Consider the following 23,858-nt stretch of genomic DNA (forward strand, 5'->3'; position numbering starts at 1 on the left):
TACCGGGCCTTGGCTGAGGTCAGGCCGAGTCCCTGATCCTGTGGCTGCCCTCGGCACTGTTAGCTCTGGTCTGTAAATGTGGGTTACAGTGTCACCATTCCAGCACCAAAGAGGGCAGCTGTTCTGCCCGTGCCCCGTGGCAGCCTGTTATGCATTGGTGCAGGGGTGTCCTGTGGCTTGCTGAGTTGACCAATAGCAGACACTGAGCTCCACCTTGCAGCTCCCAGCAGCGGGTCTGTATTTCTGTTTCTTTAACGACATCATGGGATCTGTGTGTGTTTCCCTTGGAACGCCCGGGACACATCAGATGGGGTTCTCGGGGTCTCGGTCATTACCCGCGTATGAGGAAAGGCTGGCTCTTCTGCACACTTGGGGACGCCCTTGGCATGCGCTCTATTAGCATCTTAGGGGAATCGGTTTTAGTACCTTTCATAGATAATCCTTGTGCCCAAGACTGACTGGACTTGTGGTGGGTGAGCTGGAATCTGGCTGGAGTGTGGACCTGGGGGAGGCACTCTCTGAGCCAGCACCGCCAGAGGCTGGGAACCACCACACACTCTCGCTTCTCGGGACTTCGAGTTTCTACCTCACCCAGGGTTTGTCACAGGTAGATGGGAGTAAAGGAAACAGAACAGGGTGGGTTCACTGCCCCCCCCCTCCACTGCTTCCAAGTAAAATTCCCTTGGGAGTACACAACTTGAAGACAAATCTCTCTAGAAGTCCTGGGTCTCCTGGGCCGCCATCTTTTTCAGTGAACAGATTCCAGCCCTGGGCTCATTAGTTTGAAAGGTTTGTGTGCAGTGTTCACCGAAGGGGATTCTCTGCTGAGGCTGGGAAGCCAGGCGGCCTTCTGGACCTGTGCTGTGCTGTGGCCTGCAGTGGCTGTTGCCACGCTCAGTGGTGGACTCGAGTGTCGTCCTGCTGGCCAGAGGCCGGGTGGTAGCCTAAGAGCCCATTTAATTTAAGTAAAACCTAATCTGAAGAAAAGCACAGCTCTGCAGCTGTGCTGGGAGCTCAGGTCCATCCCACCTGGTGTCGTCCGCCAGGGCTGTGGTTGACCAGGGTTGGCTTAGGTTGCTTGGCTGGGCCACCCTTTTTGAACCTGTGCATGATCAATTTCCAGCCTTGGGGATGCACCTGGCCGTTCACAAGCATCTCTGCGGCAATAGTCACAGGAGCCCAGTGAGCAGTGTCCCTCTAAATGGTCTTCTCCCCACAGCTCAATCTGGTGTCCAGCGTCACGCTCTCCAAGTCTGCCTCTGAGGCTTCTCCACAGAGCTTACCTCATACCCCCACGACCCCCACCGCTCCCCTGACTCCCGTCACCCAAGGCCCCTCCGTCATCACCACCACCAGCATGCACACGGTGGGACCCATCCGCAGGCGGTACTCAGACAAGTACAACGTGCCCATTTCTTCAGGTAAATACTCCATGTTGGCCTTGCTTGGGGTTGTCGCCTGCAATTCTTGCCGAGCGGCTCCTTTTTTAAAAAGTGATGATTAATAGGACAATGATTCTTATTTAGCAGATATTGCGCAGAACCAAGAATTTTATAAGAACGCAGAAGTTAGACCGCCATTTACATATGCATCTTTAATTAGGCAGGTAAGTAAACAGTGCAGCATGCGAAATCACATACAAAGGTGTGTGTGTACATGGATATATTGTATTGATGAAGCAGATTTAAAACCGTTTAGTATGCCACATGCTAAAACCTTTTCTATAAGGTTTTTAAAAACTGCAATATATAACATAATTGCTTTTGATTAAGTATTACAATGCGATGTGATTATTAGGAAATTCATTTCACACAACAGTGAAAATGAGCCTGTTTAAAGATGGCAAGTCAATTATCACAAGCTACAGTAATCTCTGATCCCTGGAATTAATCTGAGCTCTAAATAATTACTGAGCTTTAATCAGCTAGTGAAATGTTTTGCATTTCTCTTTGATTCTGCTTTATGAATGACTAATAAATTAATATTTCTGTACGGAAACAGAAATAAAAACTCAAAACAATTAGATAATTCCATTTTGAGTTTTGCTATTGAACTGTTAAATACAACCATTAATCTTAGATCATTCTGTGAAACAAACCTTTCTTAGGCTCTGAATGTCAGTGATTTTATACTTTCAGGAACCTGGTTAGTGACAATTCTTGCTGATGTGGTCATAAATTACCTTCTTCCCGTAACTTTTGCTTCGCAGGCCATTCTTGAATCTCCAGAAAAGCAGCTCACGCTGAATGAAATCTATAACTGGTTCACGCGAATGTTTGCTTACTTCCGGCGCAACGCAGCCACGTGGAAGGTAAGCCTTCTCCGGGCCTAGAGCGCAGTGACTGGGCTACTGGAGAGTCGCAGAGCATCCACTCTGTAGGAATAGATGGTTAAAGGGTTGCTTTGTGGTCGAGGTGCTCAGATGGAAGGTTTGGCATGACTCGGGCCGCACAGGTGTGAGTGGCCCTCCAGGGAGACCCTCTGTCTCTGGTTGCGCCCTAGGGACACTGCCAAAGGACTTAGGCACACCTCCCTCTCTTAGGTGTTCAGCCTCAGCCAGCATTTGCAGAGAGGCAGGGGCAACTTGTTTTTCCAGCATGAGGATCCTACCTGCCTGGAGGTCAGGCAGCCTTAACCTCCATTGGTTGGGTCAAAGCTCACCAACCCAAGTACTTGCAAATGATGCTGATTAGAGAGAAAGCACTGCTTTATGAAGCCGGTCTTGGGTAGCTCTGAAGGGAACAGACTGTCCCACACAGGGTCACGTTGTTCATAGGGACCCAAGGAAGAAGAGCAGCTTCTGAGGTGCATCCTGCATTATGACACCGTGTGTGGCACACATCAGCGATGCTTGGGGTCCATGGCTCCCATCAGGACATAGTCCCTCGTATTAGATGAGGCCCCCCTTTTCAATTTCCTGGTGTCTGCTGCTCATAGAAGACAGCAAATACAGTCTAACAGGCATCTCTGTACCTGGAATCTGGTTGATCCCTGCAAAACAGACTGTTTGATGGAAACATTTTAGGATTTTTACCATGGGATTTATGGATTGCAGGGAAAACTTGCTTTACTTGATATGTATCCCTTCCCCTCTGTTTTCTTAATTCTATATGAGAGGAAAGCAAAGCCAAACGATGTATCTTTGATAAATTAGCATTCAAAAAAAAATCGTACAGTTAACTCATGAGACTCGTGAGTGCTGAAGGGAACTTTTTGTTCAAAATCTTACCTTTCTTTCACTTGACTTGGGAGATAAAACACAAAGGATCTTGAGCCCCAAATGCTGTTAAAAATTTAGGAAGTTAGAAGCATGAGGCAGACATTTTCTTCAAATTGCCTTTTATAAATACCAAATGATGAAATTTAAAAACAATTACCAGTCGTGAATGTAAATTCAAGCTCAGATCTAACTTTTTCATTTTTGCAAAGTGCAGGGAGAGGGGTCATTAATACAAACAATCCTAGATGAAGTACTTAATGCCTCAGATATGCAGACTGTTCCCTCTGTGAGCTCTGATGAAATGCCCAGATATCAGGTTAGGACCCAAGAGAGCGCTTTCTTTTTTGAAAACTCTCGGTTACTTGTTGCTCTCTGCCTCAGTGTCTGACTGGGTTGGGCAGTCAGGCGCACAGAACCTGTGATGTGGGTTGGTTTCCCATGCTCTTTTTTAAAGGGAATTTGGCTTCATGTATTTAGCATCTCTTCCATGTTGTTTGAGGAGACTGCACATAAAGTGCCACCGAGTGTCTGCTGCAAAGAAATTTTTCTCCCCAAGTCTAAGTGCACCATGCCACGTGACTTCAGGGAGCTTGTAGGCAAACCTGTCACAATTTTTTTGAATCAAGGATAGCCTTTGATAGTGTTGCCCTCACACTAGTCAATACGTCTGGGAGTTTACCCTGTAAACTTATGAGCAGGCCATGTCACCATCCCATAAAACAGCTCATCATATTCAACATATACCATATCAAAAATGATTTTGGCTTGAATTCACCAATTATGATCAGCAAGAAATTAAGGATCATTTGGAGATCGCATTTTCCAGATGGTGGGAACGATGGCCTTACCAGAACAAAGGGGCTTGGGAAGAGGGGCTCTGCCACCCCAGCTGAGCTACTTCCTCCATGACAGGGGTCGCTCTGTACTTACTCGGGCCCAGGAAGGGTCATGGCTCTTGAGTGGAGACCTGTGTGCACGGTGCATTATACACATGCAAAGTCTCCATCAGAAATGAATCCTAACATGGGAAAGAAACCCTCACCTGCAGGCTTTCTCCCCTGACTTGATGGGCAGCTGCTCACCCCTGGGGCTTAGTTCACCTGATCCTCTTGGCCTTCGAGGTGATGCCTCAGTGATAAGAATCTTCCCTCCTCAACCTGTAGAGGCTCTGAGAAGGCAAAGCTGCCCTGGACTTCACAGCATTTCATCATGTAAAGAGGATCGTTTCATGCTCAGAGTTTCTTATTTTGAAGTCACGGTGACAGTATTAATCCAGAGCCACTTGTAGGGCCTGTTTGGGGCTCCTCCTCCTTTTCTGGTTGGATAGTGCCAGAGGGGAGACAGAAGGGCTGTTAAGCCAGTCTCCCTGGAGCACCGGAAGGACCTCCCGGGGTGGGCGGCAGCTGGGGAGTGGTGTTCCCGTGGGGACTGTGTGGCTGAATGTACTGTTTCTGGAGTCTTTTCTTACAGAAATTGTAAATGTTCTCTCTCTTATACCTGCTGCAGAATGCAGTGCGCCATAATCTTAGTCTTCACAAGTGTTTTGTGCGAGTAGAGAACGTTAAAGGGGCAGTGTGGACGGTGGATGAAGTAGAGTTCCAAAAGCGAAGGCCACAAAAGATCAGTGGGTACGTCCACCACGTTTGACTTCTGCGCCCAGCTCGGACTGTGCTAACTCGTGTGACGTAGAGGCTTTGGCTGCGAGACGCTGTCAGACCACAGAACTGGTTTCACGTTGTCTCAGTCAAGGGAAGCAAAAAAGCATTTCACCCTCCTGTCGTGTGCCCCCGCCAGCCCCGCCCTGCTTGCTGGTCTGTCGCATCCCATGCTAGCGTGTAGGTGCAGCGCATATTAACCCTCACGAGCCATTCGCCTATGCTTATCGCGTTTTATTTTCTTTCTCCTGTCCCCTGTACTGGATGTGTGTCCCTCCCCCCGCCCCATCCCCTTTTCGTGCCACTCCATCTCCTTTGCCGCTGCTCCTATCCCAGGGTGCCATTCGCACCAACCTGTCACTGCATAAGTGCTTTGTCAGAGTAGAGGATGAGTCTGGGTCCTTTTGGACAGTTGATGACGAAGAGTTTAAACGTGGCCGCCATAGTCAACGAGGCCGTCCTCGCAAGTACTGCCCCGCTGCAGACTCTGACGAGCTTGTCGCACAGTAAGAGCCTTTACTTGCTTTCCTTTTGTTTTCTGCTGTGGCTTTGGCTTTGCATGGTTGACCCATCCCATGGAGTCGTGCATTTCACCTCGTAGCAGTGCCGCAGCTTCCTGCCAGGGAACTGGCTTGTGTGATGCGTCCATGTCCTCTCGCTTCTCTGGATCGCCAGTGCCTTGAACAATGCTTTTTTGACGTCTTTGATGCAAATTAATTGTATTTTGACTCAGCAGCTGACTATGATTATTTTTTGTGGGACCCATGATTTCTACAAGTAGAAAAGTCATTTAATGGGACAAATTTCTTATTTGCTTATCATAAGGTAGATAGTAGCGAGCGTGGGGGGGACTTGACCAGGTGGCCCCCTACCATGCTTCCTTTAAGGTACGGACACGGACAGCTTCCTTTCCCCTCCGTGTGCGCCGTGTCATTTTTTAGTAGTTCTGGGAGAAGTCCGGAGCTTTTCTTCAAGGAGTTCCTGGGCTTCCTGCTCATAGGCACAGCACCAGGCCCACACCCAGCTGTGCCACAGGCTTCTGCCCAGCAGGCATTGTCTGCAAGGGCTTAGGTCCTTAGGATGCTTCAGAGTCCAATTCTGCCCAGGGCTTGCTTCCCAGCAACTAAAACTTTGCAGAGAGGTCTCGGGAGGGAGTCCCCACGTCTGGTAAGCCAGAATTTTACACCCCCTTGCCTTGAACGGCATACGCTATCACCAGAAGTATGTGCACAGCCCAGCTTTCAGAGTTGGTTGGTGGGGGAAGTTTCTAATTTGCAAGGCTACGAGCAAGCTTAAAACTGAGCTAGGAGCTCGGGGCTGGACTGCAGTTAACTCTGAGTCTCTGTTTTTCTCACGCAGTAACCCTTCCCTCATTAAAAACATGCAGAGCAGCCACGCCTACTGCACCCCTCTCAATGCGGCTTTACAGGTAAGATGGATAGCCCTCCCGAACACGCGGCTGAGGCACACGTCTCCCACACTCATTGCAAAATATATTAGCCTCGCTCTAATTAGATATTAAATTTTAATTCCGTTAAACTTTTTTCTTAAGTGCACAAAGCATTGTACTCCCTGGAGGCACACGCATCGGGCTGCTTCAGCATTAGCAGGATGCTTAGCATTTTGAATATTGTGGCAAAAAAATTAAAAGTTCACTTATTAATATTTATCAGCAGTATCATAATTTCCATCCTCTTATTTCAGAATTTCACTTGAGGCAAAAATACCACAAGTGTAATTACTCTAGCACAGCTATTAGTGTGCGGGATGATAGGCCACCGCATCACATGACCTTCTATTGTTCACGGGTTTCAAGAGAAAGCTGAGCTTTGTGTCCCTCCTCCTCCTGGACAGCCGCAGCATGCTCTCTGCTTTGGGGGGAGCATCCGGGTTTGTTTGGAGAGCAGCCTTGCCCAGGCTGGAGGCCCCACATCCTCCTCTTCACACGGGATGCCTCTCTTTCCTTCATCCTTGGACGATGATGGAGGAGACCTTACGTACATCAGGTGGGGGTGAATATTGGGAGCCTGTCCCTCCTTTCCACTAGCACCAGTTTTTCAACACAAGTAAAAAGAATAGTGGGACAATATCATTGTAAAAAAATTACTAGAACAACATAATGCATGGTATACAATTTATAAAATAGGACAGCAGAATCCACTACAGAAATAAAACATGGGACTCGGGACAGATTGCATTATGCTCTGAAAAAGGAAGTAACTAGGGGTAACGGTAAAGCTCGTATTTATAGATTGAGCCGCCCCGAGAGCCTGGGAGGCAGACGCCGTGGTACTGGTGGACTTGGGCACCATTGCTAAGCCCATCCACTCTGGTGGCAGAGGTGCCACTTTCATAGGTAGGACCCTTTAAGTCTATATTACAAAAAATTTGGACCCCAGCTCCAAAGGGGACATGAACTGCTGAAAAAACCCTGAGGCAGGAGTCAAGTGTGTCTAACCTGGTGGGATGGTCAGAGGGTCCAGTCTCCTCAACCTTGGAGCCCAGCACAATCAATGCTTACAATGGAGGGTGAGGCATTACTTCCAGGAACACATTCTTGCAGCCATTTCAGTTTTGACTTTACTTCTGAGGCATCTTAGCTATCACTGACCCTGCAACTTGCAATGCTACTAGTAATTTTGCCCAAAAAGTCAACACACTATATTGCACGAGACCCGTACTAACAATAGGACAGTGGGGAATGGGGATCACAGTAAGTTTACCACACAAGGAAGGAAAACCAGCGTGTTTCCCCTCCTTTTTACCTACATGGAGAACTGGAGGGCAGTGGGCTTATTGAAGCCCTGCCCTCGAGATGGGTGTGCCTGCGCTGCAAGTGTACCCCTGCCACGTGCTCTCCGCCTCTGTGGTTGGCTCCTACCTTCTCCATGCCAGGATGTCCACAGGAGCCTGCACTCCTGCATGAGAGGCCAATGGGAGTCGCCATGCTGGATTGACTGTCTAGGATGGAAAGCCAGGCACGGGGCAGTCTGGATAAATCTTGGTCTAATTACCAATTTTTCAGTCTGTCCCCTTGAATAAAATGAAAAACCACCATGTTACAGCCACCCCCCCCCCCCCAGTGAAACCAGTACAGGGACTTCAGTGCAGGGGATAGCATCCACCCCAGGGTTAGGGTAGCATTTTTCCATTTCTACTTTTTTTCACTGACACTCATTTGGAGTGATTTTGTCACCTTTAATATTGGTGTTCATAGGCACCAAACATAAATGAGATTTAAAACTTCCTTTTGCTAGATATTTTTCTTTCATCCTAAAATCACAGGTGATTGGCGTGAGTCCAAAAGATGACTCCATGTTCCTTTAACTGATCTCAAATTTCACTAAACAGATTCAAAACCCATTAAAACAGGAATGATGGGGGGGGATAAAAATTGATTCCAATTCTATGATCCCTTCCTTTTCTATAGGATCTAAGAGGTAAGTGTTTATGGAAGTCCTCATAAATCTGAGCGATGCAGCCAGAATAATCTGATCAGATCTCTGCTATCCAATAGCGGAGTCATCAAAATGGATAAAGAAATGAAAATTCCATTATATTCCACTGTGATCTGGAAATATTCAGTTTCTCTTGAAAAAAAGGCGTCAGATATAAACCTCCCATTAGACAGCCCTTGGCCGCGTGCCCCAGGCGCTATGGAAGCACAGCCCCTCACCTTTGACACCTGCGCACCAGTTCCCTGGCAGCCATCTGCAGGGTGCCCCCGCCTGCATCTTCACGCGCTCTCTCTCATTGGTGGCAGGCTTCGATGGCGGAGAACAGCATACCTCTATACACTACCGCTTCCATGGGCAACCCCTCCCTGGGCAACCTGGCCAGCGCCATGCGGGAGGAGCTCAACGGCGCCATGGAGCACACCAACAGCAACGAGAGCGACAGCAGTCCCGGACGGTCCCCTCTGCAAGCCGTGTGAGTACTGCCCGCCCCACGCGCGGCTCCTCCTCCGGGGCGCTGTGTACCTGTCCAACAGTGTCCGGAACCCAGGTAGACAACTGTGTTCCTAGAAGAGCTGCTGCCATCCCTGTAAACACGGTTGCCGCTGCACGCAGCAGTACATGGGGCACGTGGTGCGCATCTGGCCGTCCGTTGAGACGCTGTTCAGGTGGAGCCCTGGACCTAACGGAGAGGAGAGAGGTGGTTTACTTGGTTGGGTGAGAACTGGAACGGCAAACGTGACGCCGCAGCCCTATTACCGAGCATTAATGATGGCACAAATGAAAGGCGGCATGATTTATAGATTGCTCTTAAAATATCAAAAGGAAAATTAATAGGAGCATTGCAGCAGCAGACGGAGGGTAATGAGTGCACACGTGACCGGGGGCCACGCTGAATGGGAACGGCAACAGGCCCAAGCCACCCAGGGGCTCTGCTGTCCCCAGGGGTGGGGGGCTGAGTGGGGAGAGTTCTAAACCAGAGAAACGAAACCACATGACTTCAGGTGGCTGGAGCTTCAGAATGGGCCATCTGCCCACACATCCATGATTTACTGACCAATATTGTATTTTAAGATGGTTTGAGTGACAGGAGAAAAGTTGTGACCTGTAGCAGTTAGCAACAGAAGGAACTGGCATCTAATGACCAGCGTCAGTGCCCTCTGCCAAGGTAACTGCAGGACTTGGGGGTCAGAAATGTAGTGTCCTAGCGTTTGCATTCCGTGCCCAAAGTGCTCTGGCAAGGCTGGGCAGCAACAGGAGCAGTTCTTCCCACCCGCTGCGCAGTGTCTGAGGAAAGTTGGTCCCTCACACGGCCGCCCTTCGCCCTTCTAGAGCAGCCTGCTGTTTGAGTCGATTGTTACCACACTCGTCTTCATCTTTCAGTCACGACAGGAGGGTTTATGCAATATTAAGAAATTCAGAGCAATTATAAATTGGCGTACAAGCTACCTCAAGAAATGCCCACTAGAACAAAAACTCTGAACCTGCTGTTTCTCAACATCTGCACAAACTCCAAGGTTTAGTTCATAAACATTCCTGTAACTCAGTGCAAAGAAAGAGATCTGATGATGCTTCCCAGGCTGGGCTGAGAATGGTGCTCCCCGTCACGCAAGATCAAGCAACTCCGAGTTAACCCCAGTACTGCCAACAACCACGTTTCCCCAGTCAGCACAACTTTTGTGAAACAAAGGTTTCAACTGCTTGGAAACAATCCAAGCTCCGTAGGAAGAGGTGTTGCTCAGATCTCAGGTGCCTGCATTCGCTGGGTGTGCCTGAGTCAGCAGTAGGTCCTGTACCGTCCCTGCCCTGGGTACTCTGTGGGACCCTCTTGTTCCCATTAAGAGAATCCCATAGTGACGTGTTTTTACTCTTGCCCAATGTGCATTACCCTGCACTGAGGCGAATTGTTTTTTGTAACTGTTCCAGTCTACTGGAATAAATCAAGTCATCAACTTTACGGCAAGGCTTAGAGGACCTTGTGGGGACAGCAGTCCAGCCGATGCCTGGTGTTGAAACAGACCCCTTTCTTCTCATCCTTCCCACGGTCCACCACATTTCATCTCTTTGTTGAAAGCAGTCATGAGCCTGTGGATGGTAGGGCATTATACTCTTATCCTCAGAGGAAGTAAAGAAGCTGCAAAGCAGAATTGGGTTGTGCCCTGTGTCCCCACCAGATCACAGTGCCTGAACACCAGCCAGCCATGTCCCAGAGTGGAGGCACAAAGGAATTGCTCAGATGGAAGAGAAAGCCCAGGTTTGCACCTGCACTTCACCTTTCAATGGAAGAAGATGCTGAAGGTGCACACCTGCTCCAGAGGACACGCGGGCCCCAGTGTGAGGCCTGGTACCTGGAAATCTCTACCCTCTGCGTTTCTGTTCAAGAGCGCTGTAGCCAGCGCCTACCAGTTCCAAGAAGCCCTGTATCTAACCTGGTTGGAGTCAGGCCATCTCACAGTGGGCCTGGTGGTCAACATTTGCCGCAGAGCTGCTGTGTGCGACTCGGGTAGAACCAGCAGGGATGCCCTGTCTCCGGGGAAGTAAACACTGAACTCGGGGGAAACTGTATTCTCTGATTCTGTGAGCTATTTTGTGGGGACTTTTCGCTGTCTGAGCTTTGCAAATCTTCTGTGGAAGTCTATAGCGACAAGGCAAGACCCCCAGGAAGGCTCCCACGGTTCCTTTCCTCACCCCCAACCCAAAGTTTTCTGTGACATCATCAGATTCTGCTTTATAAACTCAAGAAGATTAATATTTCTGATACATTTTTCCTACTACAAATCTTTTACGGTAAGTCTGGACTGTGACGTTTGCAGCCCAGTCCAGGGCTAACAAGCCTCGTCCAGGGGACGCTGCCGAGAGGCAGGCTCCAAGGAGGAGGTCTCGGGTCTCCACAGTGAAGATGCGGAACGGAAGCCTGCACTGTCGTCAGCCCGCTGCGGCGCACAGCTTGAGGGGGCCTGCGCTGGACCCCCACCCACCATGCCGCAGACCAGCTTTTAAACATGATGCTCGATCCTGACGAGATGGAGTCTCGATGGGCTTAGCCCCTTTGGAAATTGATATCACAGGAGCCATAGAGATGTTTTAGCCTTTGCTCCAACAATTCCATTCTTAGAAATTTATCCCAAGGAGCTAAACCAACAGAAGTAGAGAGATTAATGGATAAAAATGGTGACTTTTTTTATGCAAACAGGGAGGGCCTAGAGTCGGCCTCAGGTAGCCTTAACAACCGTGGCTGAAAAGCTAGCCAAAGTCACAGTGCTCCTGCAGTGTCTTCGAGGCCCAGGCAGCCAAAATGGACCTTGAGTAGGGTCCAGCTAAGGACATCCATCAGTGTACTGGATTCTCAGCGGGACAATACAGGGAATCCCACCAGGCAGACGCTTGGTTCAGTGCCCTGAGTGTCCCTTGAAATCCTTGATTTTTGAGCTGGGAACCCTGCATTTTCGGCCGTGCACATTATACCGTAAGGCCTGTGTCCTACGCAGACAAGGAGTCGTCCTCCTAAAAACCAAGACACGTAAAATGCACTATGGCAACACTTAAGCCTCGTTTCATTTTGGCAGGGTCTTTTAAAGCTATTTATCTGACATCTTGTCCCCCAACCTCTCTGTATGCCATGCTGATTTCAGAGCAGATTGATTCTGAAGGCTGCGTCTTCCAGGGCAGTCCCAAGCACACCTCTGTTTGTTTTTAAATGGTTCTGGGGCCTTTGTTGCACACTGCATCAATTATTTAGGGAGCCAACCATCCCAGCACCACCTCTCCTTACTAATACTTGATAACGTCAATTAAAACAAAAATCCTCCCTTCTGCAGCCAGTCCCAGAGAGGGGAGGTTTTATTTTATTTTTTTTAACTTGAATGGTTCTTTTACATATCAAAAGCCCAGCAACAGAACGTAATTTGTATTTGCAAAGGATCTGTTGTAAATATGATTTACGAACAACACTTCTCAATTGTTATCAGAGTGGCTTTGTGTGATCACCCCAGTCCCCTTCGGGTGAACCAAGCTCTGGTCCATAATGAGAAAGCTGGCAGATCACATCGAGGCCCGTGGCCGCTACCAGCAGGGCTGCATGTTTCGCCTTGTTTATGGCTGACAGCACTACTCTGATTGTGGCCCGCTTCCTTATCGTACTGTTGTGTGGAGCGAGACTTCTCCTCTCCGTTTGTGTTTCCTGGCAGGGCTTTTCTTGCCTTATTGACAGTTTGTAAAAATATGCATTAATTTGGAGTTTCAAGCATGTATCATGGTGTCTCTGTGCTGTGTTTCCTTGAAGTTGATTAATGATAGGACCTTGCTTGGGGTCGTCCTCTGGAGAGTTCTTTCACAGGTTCTGCATGTTAACTAGCAGAGTACACAGCAAGCCACGATTAGCCCCATCTCCTGCGCTCTGGTCCCCACAAACCATCGCTGTTATAGATTCCCATTTTAGGGAATGATTTGAATGGTGGTGTTCCCCCACCTCCACCCCGGGCCCACGCGGGCCCATTGTCGGTCACTCGGGCTGGGGGACATTAGAAATACAGAGTCTCAGGCCTGCCCCCAGACCACCTGACTCATTGCTACATTCTAATAAGGTCCTTGGGACTGAGAGATAGAGCAGGACACAAGCCCCCGGTCTGAGACCAGCTGTGCCAGAGCGGCACCACAGAACAGCTTGCCACATGGGGCCCCTGAGCGGCACAAAGCTCCCATGTGGGACAGTGTGGGGTCAGGGTGCGCCAGGCCCCAGGTGCCCTCTGACCCTCTCTTTATTTCCCCAGGCATCCTGTGCACGTCAAAGAAGAGCCCCTCGATCCCGAGGAAGCTGAAGGGCCTCTGTCCTTGGTGACAACAGCCAACCACAGTCCAGATTTTGACCATGACAGAGATTATGAAGACGAACCGGTCAATGAGGACATGGAGTGAACACCTGGGCGGGGCCAGTCCGAGAGGGAAGATCAGAGACGAGAAACAAAAACATGTCCAAAGTTTGCAGTGCAGTGGCTCTGCGTTGGCCGAACAGGCTGGAGGAGCCTCACTACACTTTGGCAACTCTGAAACGTGTTAACTCTTAGTGCCATCAAGAATCCCATTTGGGAGTATTTTTGATTTTTCTACTTTTTGTTGAAAAAAGGAATTTGTACTCTGTGCGTTGGATGGACTCGTTTGGTACTTGGGATTTTCCTCTCTTCACAGTCAACATCAGTGTTGTAAATTTGCTAAACTGAGATTCACTTTTAGCAGCAGACTTTGAACTGCAGTCCTGCCGGCATTGGACACTGAGGACGCCGACTGAGCTTGCGCACCTGAGCTGCAGACCACGCCTCTGCCAGGATCAAGGACTCCAGTGGACGACCTGTTGCACAGTACCGCATGTTGATATCACTGCCTTTACGCCTTTGTTGTTTTTTTTTTTTTTTTTTTTTTGCTTCCAGTTGGGATGGGGAAGGCCTTTGTGTGTGTATTGGGGGGCGGGGTTAAAATTATCCCAAACTTTTTAATGTATTGCTTTTTTTTTTTTTTCCTTCTACTTTACCATTTTAAGTTCTGACCTCAGGCCTCCACTTGGGCCCACGGCCTCTTGGAGGCTTAAAGTTTTCTGTACCTTGTGATGAATGTTGATAGGTATTTTTTATTACACAGAGCTGAATGTCATTTCTCGTTCGTAGTTTTCTGTCACTCATTCCATTTTCCTACAGACGCCACCACGTTTCTCTGAAGTCAGAAAACATTCCGTTTTGGTCTTTTTTCAAAAAGGTCCCAAATGCTGCAACTCTACACATGAAGGTCCCGTCACACAGATGGGACGTCCTGCCAGAAAGAGAATGAATGACAGAAAAAAAATAGAGACACACTCAGAACAATGCAGACTCATTCCACAGAGCAGTATTGGGGTGGTGAGGGGTTGTTCAGAATTCCTTTTTTTTTTTTTTTTTTTTTTGAAAATAAGAAGCATCATTCTGAATAAATGCCACAGCACTGCACCAGCACAAGAACACAGGCAGGGAGACGGTGATGATTAGGCTGACCTCGTGGATGGGAATGGCTCTCTCTCCATGACCACGGGGTCAGGGTCTGGGGCTCCTTGCTGGGATGACCACCGTGTGCTGCCTTGACTACAAAGTGACCAGAGGCCAGCTCCCCCAAAGCAACTTTGTTGGAGGGGGGCAGTGCGGAGGCTGGATCATTGGAGCTGCCTGGTGGCACTATTCTGTTTAAATGCAAATTAGACTTCAGGTCGCTCTTGTTGAGGGTGTTAATGAGGACCCAGTTCAGCAAATGCCGAAGTGTGTGTCAGGGAGGTGCGCGACTGGTGTGTCACCATCACTGTCCGACAGAAGACATCAGGTAGACCAGGTCCTGCAGGCCCTGGGCTTCCGGGGAGCCGCACCGGGCGTTCACAGTGCCACGGTCTCGGTCCTCCAGCCCGGCCACACCTCCGTCTGCACCCATTTCCCTGACATGTATTTATCTAGAACTGTAGCTTTTGTTTTTAGTTTGAGAGCCTTTTGGAGCTTAATTTATATTCTTTGTACCTTTTATTTCTAAAATTACCAAAGATATTACACAAAGGTAAATTATGTTCTCTGTTTTATGCTTTATCTGATGAAGCCAAATATCCTCTTATTGTTGATCAAGGGAGGTGAAAGGATTTAGAAGCAAATGATAAAAGATACAGGCTATTGCTAACCTGAGAAAGTTGGCCATAGAGCAGATTTAGAAGACCAAGTAGGTAAAGGAACCAAAGTTGTTACTTTTTTCTAGTTTTTCTTTTTTTCTTCTTCTTGTACCTCTACAGAGACCAAAACTCATCCTTATTAAGAAAAATTATGGGGCTACTGAAGATGAAAATAGGACACAGTATTATAGTTGCTACAGAAGGAACGAAGTCCCATCTCAAAGAGCTGTGAGCGTTGCCACCGGAAGCGAGCATGTCCAATAGAGGAGACAGTTAAGCTGAAAACCAGAAAGAACCGAAAAGCATCTGCAATTGAACCTAGACCACATGATAGCATTTCTAGAATATTTTTGTTGTTATTTAGTGAGATTACATGCCATTTTTGTTTAAGAACTGTGCTGTGATCACTGCATTAATTTTGGTTTATTTTGGCATAGATCCTCCAATTTGTCTTTATATTATTTATCTTTTTGGAATAGACTTTGGACAACATTTTTCACTTACTAAAATGGAAAAAAAAAAAAAAGTAACACTCCTGTCCACTCATAAGCTTGGTACAAAAACGTCTTTGGCAATGACCTTGGAAGCGTCACTCTGCTTTCTATTTGAAGGGCAGTCTGTGGTCCCTCACGGCTCCCCCACTTCTCCAGGCAGCTTCGTGATGTGCAGGCAGTAGCCAGGGGGTCCCGGGAAGGGCCCCATGCTTCTAAACGGAGTGGTTGCTGGTTAGGGTGGTATTCAAAAGAGGATAAAAATCTGGTAGATTAGCTCATTCTCAGCATGTGTAGCTAGACACGAGTAACGGTAACAGCATGAGAGACTGTTAGTACGCATACCTCAGTCCAAACCTTAGGAATGATGAAAACTTAAAAAATACATTTCACTCAGTTGCACCTAGTTGTATGTCTTGCATGCTTAGTCTAAAGACTGTAGCAAAAAAAGAAAAAAAAAAAAGAAAAATTAGATTTTACATATCTTTGCAGGTATCATAGCCTTGCAGAAGAACCAACTGAAAAAGCAATTCTCAGGCTTCACAGCAAGCAAATGTCACTATGATTTCTACAGTTCCGATTCTGTATCCCATGGGGGTTCCGGTCGCTTCCTTAGGATGGGGCTTATTATGTTGTACATAAATCCCAATGTGTCTGTGTGAATCTTTGTCTTTTTTGGGGGAGGGCAGAGGGCGGTTCTTTTTTTAGATATTGTTCCTAAAAAGGAATAAATGCATACACCTGTTTGTCAAAACACCTTTGCTTTTTGTGCAACTGCTTTATATTAACAACAAAAACATCCTTGGGGGAAAAAAAACTGCTGTATGTAATGGAATTGCAGAACATGCTGTACTTCCTTTGCTTTGAGAATATTGGATGACGTTTTCTGACATGGGAGGGAGAAACTTTTTTTTTTTTTTTTTTTTTTTTTGCTTTTAAATTGTAACATAGTTGATGGATTTTTTTTCCCGTTATCATCGATTGGAGCATTTTGTACAGGTTCGTGTGTGCGTGGGTGTGTGTTTTAATCTGTTTTTTGATACATTCCTGTCCCTTGTGTTTTATCCTGCCACTGCCTTCCTGGCTGTCTTAAAACAAGTTCATACATTTGAAAAAAGAAAAAAAAAATGTTGTTTAAAAATGTTTTCTCCTGCTGCAGTAAATATTTTGCATGATGAAATTCTAGGGTCACACTTTCAAAGTTTATCAGTGAAGTAGTGATTCATAATGGGGAGTGTTGGAGATATTTGAAGTTTTGTATAAAAAAAGAAAAACTTTACAAGGTGCCAAGATGTAAAGACAGTTTGTTACTTTTTTTTTTTTCCTCTCCTCAGAGAAAGGCATACATTAGGGAGGGGGTCCCATGTGTCAGACAAAGGCAGTGTCAGGAATGCGGACTCACCCTACTGTCCCTAGAGTCTGTCCCTGTAGGACGAGCGAGGCTGCCAGACTGGACCAGCAAAGAAAAGAAAGAGGTTATGCATTAAGAGTGACCGCCGACCCTTCCAACTGTCCTAAAAGGATGCTCCCAGTGTCCCCTCAGACCTAATAAAGAAAAACATGGATTCTTAACCTAAAATGTGACGTAAATCACTAGATTTTTCTCTTTTTTAAGTCATAAAAACAAGGCGACTTCATGCATATTTGCCCCTTTCCCACCCATCCCAGCTGAGCTGCCTGCAGGGCTCATGGGCTGTGCTCATGACCACCCTCCATCTGTGCGGTGCCTTTGGGTTCCTGGCATCCCCTCCTGACATTCTGAATGTTTAGCAAGTCGGTTTCACCCTTTTATCCAGAGGAGGAGGTCTATAGCCCTCCAGGCATCCCGTGGGCCTGGCAGCTCATGTCACCCTGCTCCCTGCGGGCGGCCGTGGTGGCCACAGCGTGGTCCAGACTTGAGCGTGGTGATCCATGTGTTCGTGCCGCCAGTCACTAGAGCTGCTTTGTTTTGTTTTGATAAGGCATAAAAGAAACTCATTCCTTGACATCAAGTGTAATTCCATCATTCCATGTCTGTGGCTACAGACAATAAAAAAAAATGTGGTGTAGTCAGTACTGACGACTGACACGATAGCGTTCTCAAATGCAATAAAGACGCTGGTTGTTCACACTGGTGCTCAACGTTGCCCCGGCCTACTTTGTTCCCTGAGCCCTGGTGCTGTGTGCGAGGCACAGGCTGGGGCTCCTCAGCCAGCTGCCTCAGAGCCAAGTCACCGTCGGGCTTCTCTACAAGCTGCACCACGAGCCAAGCAGAAGCCCTTTTGGAGGATGAGATTTCCAAGGAAAGCATGCACTGGGAGGATTGGGAAGGAGCACCGACAAGGGCTGTCTCCTGAGGAAGCACACTCCTATTTCTCTTCATCAAATTTTATAAAGAAAAACAAAATGTTTAATAACTAGCATTAAGAGCAAACTAAAATTTCAGAGGAAAGCAATTTCATGAATAATTCATTAAAATTTCACATCTGCAAGATTAGTCATCCAAATAAAATGCTAATGTCAAAAACATGCACCGTCTATAATATTCTCATCAAGAAATCTTTTTGCATATAATGATAAATGCTTAGATTAGAACAAATGATTCTATAAAAATATTCTATCCAAAGTGCGCTGGATAGCCATGTTCAGTGCAGAAAACAACTCAGGAACCAAAATGTCCCAGAAAAACTACCTGACTTTTTTGTCATTTAAAAAAAATTCACTATGTTTAAAAATTGTGCAGTTTCTCTTTAGTGTCATTCTCTCATGTATACATGGGAAGTATTAATGGATCCCAGAATCATCTTCCGGCACAGGTTAAATTGCCAGTACATTGAAGACGGCGCTTGAAGCCGCCGAGCCGTCAGAACACAGAACCCATAACGTGTGGTTTCGAGCACATGCGACGACTCGCATCGTTGCCGTATCCGTGTGGTGAAGCGCCCACAGATGCTGGCAGACAGTGTTCTTGCCCAGCATTGTTCTGAGAAGCCCGAAGGAAAGTTCTGAATGCTTTTTTTTTTTTTTTTTAAACAAATAGAATTTGCTGCTAGGTTGCAGGTGAACATTCTCCCTTCACTGACAGTTACGCCATACTCTGGAAACCTCTAGTGCAGTGACTAGCAGGACACCTAAACCTCTCCTGGCTTCTAAGAACACAGTACCAGGGTCCCCTGAAATCCCCTGAGAGGACGCATTGGTGAGGCTAGCCGAGGACGCCCTGTGCTTTCCTGGTATTTCAGGACCGACCTGAAGCAGGAACTCTGGCACACTCCAGACTTGCCACTCCGATCAACAAGGTGGCAGACCCCAGAATTGATTCCCCTTTTAAATGGGGAACTTTATATATAAAGAGCATGACTCTGAAGGCTAATTTTACACAACGCAAGCAGTTTTCTAATACTGTAGTCCCCCACCAAAAAAGATAACAAAAACTATTAGCCATTCTTGACTACATGTCTTGATTATATTACATATGTATATGCAGACTTGCAGTCACAATTCATATTTTCATTGTAGTTAAGTCAGAAGTATTCTTTATTCAAATACAGTGAACTTGGTCTCAATCCTTAAGGTACTGATTTATGAAAGGCCTAACAGAGAATTCACACTGGAGAGAAATTAAATACAAAAACACTGTTTTAATTCTGGAACAATATTTGCATTAGAGAACCATCACTTTACATATAACCTAATTATTTATCTTTAAACAGTATTTTATTTAAAAAAAAAACCCTATGTCATCATATTTCCACTAGTTATAAAGTCACATTCGGTGCTGAATATCAAAACATATATATTCACCCAACGTTATCAATAGCCTTTTGTTGGTGTGTCGGGGGAGGGGATGTACCAAGAATATAGGGAGGGAAAGACACGATTCAAGTTATAATATGAAGGTAACCGGCCTTTCAAGAATTAATTTCAGCCAAAGCAATAATCATTATTTACCAGCGTGTGACATTTTTATCACTCATCATATTAGCAAATTTCCATTGAAAATGCTAAAATGGTTCGTCATAAGGCAGATAACTGCTCGAGCTGTAAAAATGACCAACACAAGTGCCGGTACTCAAACATTAAATTATACTGTAATTAATAAAGACAGTTAAACTGTCTACCAGCAACAGCAATTTAGGTAACCACATTTGATCAGCTATAAATTCTAACTACAGAAATATTAAAATTCCAGAAATATTAGCAATATGGATCACTTGATGGAAGTCAGTGCTGATCACCAATGCTCTTTAAAAAAAAAAAAAAAAAAAAAAAAAAACAACGGAAGCACAGGTCGCGATGACCACAAATCCGTGGGCCAAGATCAGGCCTTGGCACTTTTAATCTTGTGAAACAAGCAATTACAAATAGTTGCATCGATTTGTTAAAAAGCTTTAGGTGACATAAATTGTTTCCTGTTTGCTCTGATACATAAATGTCACCAAGTCCAGTATTAATTAGGGCTATAGAACAACACGGGGTGGCGGTGTGGCCTCTGATCAAGAATGTGTCATTCCCTTTGTGAAGGTTCTCGGGCGGCTCCACCTCCCACTTGCCACAGTGGGCAGGAGAGGAAAGCAGAGCTGCTTCCTCCTGTGAGGGCCTTCGCACAGCTGGATTGGAAGCCCTGAGCTACTCCAGGATTGCAGACTGGCTATGTTGGCCATTTGACATGAACCTCCACATTTTTAAAATATCTTCTAAATAGAATAATATTTACAAGGCATTTGAGCCTCTGAAAAGCCAACACATTTTGCCCTTGTCAGTATTTGGTGCTATATGGGTTTCCTCTGGTTTATGTTTCTTAAAATGCAATTTCAAATGGCTTGCGCATGCTATTGACTTAACGTAAATCAAACGTATCGTATGTACTTTCTTGGGGTTGGCATGCCACTTAGAAAAGTCTGAGATTCTGGGAGGAAAAAAGCCTGGAGAAAATTTATTAAAGAGGAGTTTTTACTGTAATAGAATATTAACGTAAGTCGGTGCTCATTTGCCATTAAGCTGATCCTTTTTAAACATACACATGCTTTCTATTATTTTGCACTCAAGCAAAAATTCCACAAAGACTTTCCATCTAGCTGGGAATGTCTCTGGCAAGACACATGTCAAGAAAACCTGAACTCCAGAAAGAGCAGGCATCGTCCTCGCTGAGCGCTGGCCCGCTTGGCCATGGTCACAGACCACGCCCAAAACAAGGCCAGTGCTGGTCAATAGTGTGGCAGAGGCAGAAACAATTACCCTTTAAATCCTTCCTGGCTGCTGCTCCATCAGCACACAGATGAAAATGTTTGATTTGCAACATAAAAGATTCATTAATTACCACTTGAATATTTAAAGCTATTTTGCAGTCTAACAGAGATAGATAAAGCAATGAATTAAAACCTCTAATAAAATTGTAAAAATATTTCGGTAAGTTTACCCGTGTTATGATTTAGGGAGAGATTCAAGCATTCTCACAGAATAAAGTCTTAGCAATTTTCAAGTGTGCTTTTGAAAGAAGGAGCTAAGTGTTCCGCGATTAATTTGTTTCTCACTTTCAAATGTTTACTAATAATTTACTTTTGACTCAGGCTTGTTGCCTTAGGACTCCACAGATGGAAAGAAAAAATCTAGAGAGCAGGTCTGTGCATCAGGTATCTAATCCAGAAATTAAAATTCTATCAAAAGTATGGCATAGCGCCCTTCCACCCACCCGGCCGCTGATTTGTCCACTGACTCACTGAAGTGGTGCAGTGTCGGGATCTGGGGACCCTTGACGCAGAGCATGCCAAGCCCACTCTGATATCAAATGCTAGCAAATCGGAACACGAGACCCTTCCCGGACCCTAGGCAGGCTGGCTTCCTTTCCCTGGTCCTCTGCTTCCTCTGTTAATTCAGGACATTTAAATGATGAAAAGAGTTCCTTCTTATTTTACAGTTCTAAAATTTTAATAACATATTCCCCCTTGAGGGCTTTTCCTGATGAGATCCTTGGCATAAGCGTGTTTGTGTGACAGTGCATATTGCAAAGATATTGTAGGGTTGTCTTACCAGACCCTACCTTGTACCTTGCTGTCAGAAGTCCATTCCCCCAGCATGCAATGCACGCTGCATCTGCCCATCCCCGCATTGCTCAGTGCTGAATGACCTGCTCGGCCCAATCTGGGAAGGCCAGCTGAGAGACACAGCCGTGGATGTTTGTAAACACATGGTTGTGTTGCGATACTGTCCATGCCAGGGGGAGGACAGCTGAGGAAGGCCCCTCAGTCCACCTGGGACAGTCAGTGGACCTCCCAGAGAGCACACTGTTGAACTGAAATCTACAGGTGCCCAAGTGTCCACCAGCCAGGCAGAGGCGGTGCCAGAGCTGAGGGCAGAGTGCACAGAGCTTTGGCAGGGCCTGGGTGCATGTGGGAGGGGACTTCAGAGCTGAGGCCAGCAAGGAAGTCTTGGACTCTGAGTACAGCCACTCTTGCAGTTACCAAGCACAGGCCACGTCAAGTGAGTCATCATGAACAACACCAGGTAGGTCACACAGTCGAGCTAGGTCATTCCTCAGTGGCCCTAGGAAATCGAGTCACAGCAAGGCCACCATGCATGCCCTGCCCCTCTCTGTCACTCTGGCTGGCTTGCGTGCTGAGTGTCTGCACTCTGCCCTGGGGCTCGGCAGCTGCTCTCGCTAAGCTCTCTCCCTGGTGCTCCTGGTGGCTCATATCCTCGGAGTCTTTGCTCTTTGCCTACTTCCCCAACTGCAAGGGATGAGACCTTGCCCTTGTGGCTCACAGCTGTCTCCCCAGAATGAGGACCAGGAATCCCTGCTTAGGTTTGTTGAGGGAATGAACACACAGGACGGCTAGCTGTGCAATCTGAAACCCTGCATTAGACCTGGGAGCCTGTCCACCGTGGAGCTCTGCGGCCACCCAAACCAAACTCCTTTCCAACCTTCTACTACTGAACCTGCAAGATAGGCAAGGTCACCAGCATTGCCAGATGAGGATGCTGGGGCCTCCTAAGCCACACACGTTGTACAGAGCAGTGTCTGCAGATGTGTCCTTGTTCTTTATGGCTCATTCTGGAAGCACATCCATGAGCACTGGTCATGCCATGTACCTACAAAAGCCCTCTAAACAGTTTCCTGCCAAGGTATCCAATATGCTCTCCTGATAATATACCTTTAAAAAGAGGATTTTTTTTTTTAAACATGTTACAAAACTGTAGGCTTTGTCTACTGGATATCTACTGGGTGTCTTTCTGGCTTGCCTCATTTTAAAGAGGTGGCCAGCTACTCGTGCGGCTGAGGCAGGGAACACAAGTTCAAAGCCAGCCTGGCAATTTAGCAAAACCCTGTCTCTATTTTGAGACAACAAACAGGGCTGGGAGGTGGCTCAGTAGTAGCGTGCCCCTGGGTTCAATCCCCAGTTCAGAACAAACAATGTCGTGGTGGGGGACAGAGGATCAGGTATTTGTGCTCCTGCCTTCTTTCCATTAAGGTGCTGGCCATTGTTTTCTGTATGGAGACAGACATCTCTGCCCAGAACCGCACACTTGGCTGGGACTCTGTCCCTGGAGGCGGCACTGTGGGACAGCTATGAGCTCCCTGAAGACAGGGACCGCCCCTTCACCTAGCCAGGGAGGAGCAGGGCTGGGAGCCACAGGGCTGGGTTTGGAAAAGGAAAGGCATATCCAGCCCAGGTTCCCTGGCCCGGGGTGACTGGTGACATTGGCGTTATTGATCACCCTACCGACTGAACTCTGTTCTCCGTGAATGGACAGAGTGTTGAGGAGAACCAACCAGCACCCAAGCCCAGGTGTCTCAGAGTCCCGCTGGGAGCCAGGCATAACCAGACAGCCCCAAAGGAAGTGGGCGACCTCAGGCGCCTCAGGAATGTGAGAGCAGGGTGCGGCTCTGTCTACAAAGGCAGAGTGGCTGGGCCTGAAAGCTGAGCGTGACACGGTGGGGTTGCTGACTCTGTGTACCCGCATCCCCCGTTCTTTGGGCACAGCACCCGAATTCAGAGGAGGCCTCCTCTCCTTCCCATCAATCTAGCCACTGTGGCAGGATCACACCACCTCTTGCTGGCCTGAGGCTGAAACCACGGGGAGAAAGCCTCTTCCCAAGGAGAGAGGCCGCGGAGGCGGTGTTCACCAACTTGGAGGGAAAGGCACCCGCTCACACAAGGGGCTGCTCAGATCTGTAACCTGGACACCTCCCCACCCTGCAGGCGGTGCTGAGCTGGAGGCTGAGGGAAGAGGCTATGGCAGGCGCACAGGAGGGGTGTTCTAGGCAGGAAGAGTGAGTTACAGTTTGGCTTTGGTAATACAGAGAAGGTAGAAAATCCGTGTTCTATTTTTTTTTAAAGTCTAATTTGGAGACATTGAATAGATTGCATTTTAAAAAATCAGGAATTTGGA

General features: G+C 47.1%; 1 protein-coding gene across 6 annotated transcripts in view; it reads left to right on the plus strand.

Moving 5' to 3' along the window:
- Window positions 1-16,244, plus strand: part of Foxp1 (forkhead box P1) — a 516,185-nt gene extending 499,941 nt beyond the window's left edge. For 5 of the 6 annotated variants that reach the window (XM_078033591.1, XM_078033595.1, XM_078033593.1 and 2 more), the window contains 7 exons: window positions 1,220-1,421; window positions 1,527-1,606; window positions 2,210-2,311; window positions 4,727-4,848; window positions 6,235-6,304; window positions 8,639-8,805; window positions 13,100-16,244. In XM_078033591.1, the coding sequence (XP_077889717.1) occupies window positions 1,220-1,421; window positions 1,527-1,606; window positions 2,210-2,311; window positions 4,727-4,848; window positions 6,235-6,304; window positions 8,639-8,805; window positions 13,100-13,244 (888 nt within the window). In that variant the 3' untranslated portion in view covers window positions 13,245-16,244. The remainder of the gene's footprint in view (window positions 1-1,219; window positions 1,422-1,526; window positions 1,607-2,209; window positions 2,312-4,726; window positions 4,849-6,234; window positions 6,305-8,638; window positions 8,806-13,099) is intronic. The other variant, XM_078033596.1, reaches the window with a different exon arrangement.
- Window positions 16,245-23,858: the final 7,614 nt, after the last annotated feature.

Source organism: Ictidomys tridecemlineatus, chromosome 16 (assembly GCF_052094955.1).
Source record: "Ictidomys tridecemlineatus isolate mIctTri1 chromosome 16, mIctTri1.hap1, whole genome shotgun sequence".
Lineage (NCBI taxonomy): Eukaryota > Metazoa > Chordata > Mammalia > Rodentia > Sciuridae > Ictidomys > Ictidomys tridecemlineatus.